The sequence below is a fragment of the Cyprinodon variegatus genome, unplaced genomic scaffold (assembly GCF_000732505.1).
Source record: "Cyprinodon variegatus isolate N-32 unplaced genomic scaffold, C_variegatus-1.0 Scaffold804, whole genome shotgun sequence".
NCBI lineage: Eukaryota > Metazoa > Chordata > Actinopteri > Cyprinodontiformes > Cyprinodontidae > Cyprinodon > Cyprinodon variegatus.
In genome coordinates this window covers 38,627-39,931 of record NW_015151257.1, presented here as the reverse complement: position 1 = coordinate 39,931, position 1,305 = coordinate 38,627, and the positions used below count along the sequence as shown (strand labels likewise).

Here is a 1,305-nt window from a genome sequence, read left to right as displayed (position 1 = left end):
CTTCCTGTTCAAAGGGAGTTTTTCCTCTCCACTGTCGCTACAAGCATGCTTAGTGTGAGGGATTGCTGGAAAGAGCCTTGAGATGACATGATGTGAATAGGAGTTATAGAAACAAACTGAATAGAATTGAATAGTTTTATTTTCAGTTATTTAAATCTGGATGCTCCCCCTCCATAGACGCTAACCTTCACCCGCTCTCTGCTACAGAAGCAAGTAAAGGGGATATTGCTGCAAACATATGTGTGTGCCGTCTTCCGTCACACAGATTGTACCGCTGGCTTCCAGCTTATCTGTTGGTTCTGCAGATGGCCGCTTCCGGAACGGATCGTGCTTCCGGAACGGATCGTGCTTCCGGGAAAGATCGGGAAGCGATAACCAGTTTATGACCATGGCTGTGGCGGTGCAGCGCTTACCTTCTGCCGGGCTCAGACCTCGGGCGGCTGAGATCATGGACAGGGTGGGGCTGCCGTGGACCGAGCGGAGGTACTGGTCCATGTGAGGGCTGATGTACGGATGCGCCGGGCTGAAGGGCGTCTCCCCGGCTGCAGCGTGCGGCGACAGTCGGATCAGGGAAATATCTGAGATGACTGGACTTCCTGTTAGGCCGGGGTGGCTGTGAAGAGGAGACAAACATCAGCAGCTGATAAAGAACATATTCTGACAGACAATGATTAGAGAAGAGCTTTAGCGTCTTTTATTTTCCAGTCTGGGTTTGCTTCCACCCCCACAGCTAATACATAATAATCCCTTTCTGTTCACCGTCTCCCATTAGACCCTGGAGCTACAGACAAGCCAGGACCTAAAGTTCTCAGCAGACTGTCGGTTTGGGTGGCCTCAGGTACCGGGTCGCTCACATCAGGCTGCGTGATCAGACAGAGGCAGATCTTCAAACAGCCGGAGCAGCTACCTGGCACTCACCTGCGCTGTCTGAAGTCCTCAGCCAGCCTGCCGCACTAATCAGCTGCAGCAGTAAATGTGTCATCTCCTGCAGGTAAGGGGGGGTGACAGGCTCTCTAGAACAAAGATGACTGCCTGGGGGGGGGGACTGGAGGAATGATAGGCAGCCTGAGAGCTACGCCATCAGAGAGGCCTTCATCTACTATCTATCTAACACAGATCTACAGATCTATAGATCTATCACTTTAGACTTATTATCAACTACGAGCAGAAACACGTTCTAGAAAGATTTCAGTCTAAAGATCCTCTGAGAAAATACTGGAAACACCTGAAGAGGAAAAAATACCCACTTCCTCCATCCATCATCCATCCATCCATCCATCCATCCATCCATCCATCCATCCATCC

General features: G+C 50.7%; 1 protein-coding gene across 1 annotated transcript in view; it reads right to left on the bottom strand.

The window, feature by feature from the left end:
- Positions 1-1,305, bottom strand: part of gli2 (GLI family zinc finger 2) — a 59,921-nt gene that overhangs the window by 35,798 nt on the left and 22,818 nt on the right. The window contains exon 3 of the mRNA XM_015396545.1: positions 414-613. Coding sequence (XP_015252031.1) covers positions 414-613 — 200 coding nt within the window. The remainder of the gene's footprint in view (positions 1-413; positions 614-1,305) is intronic.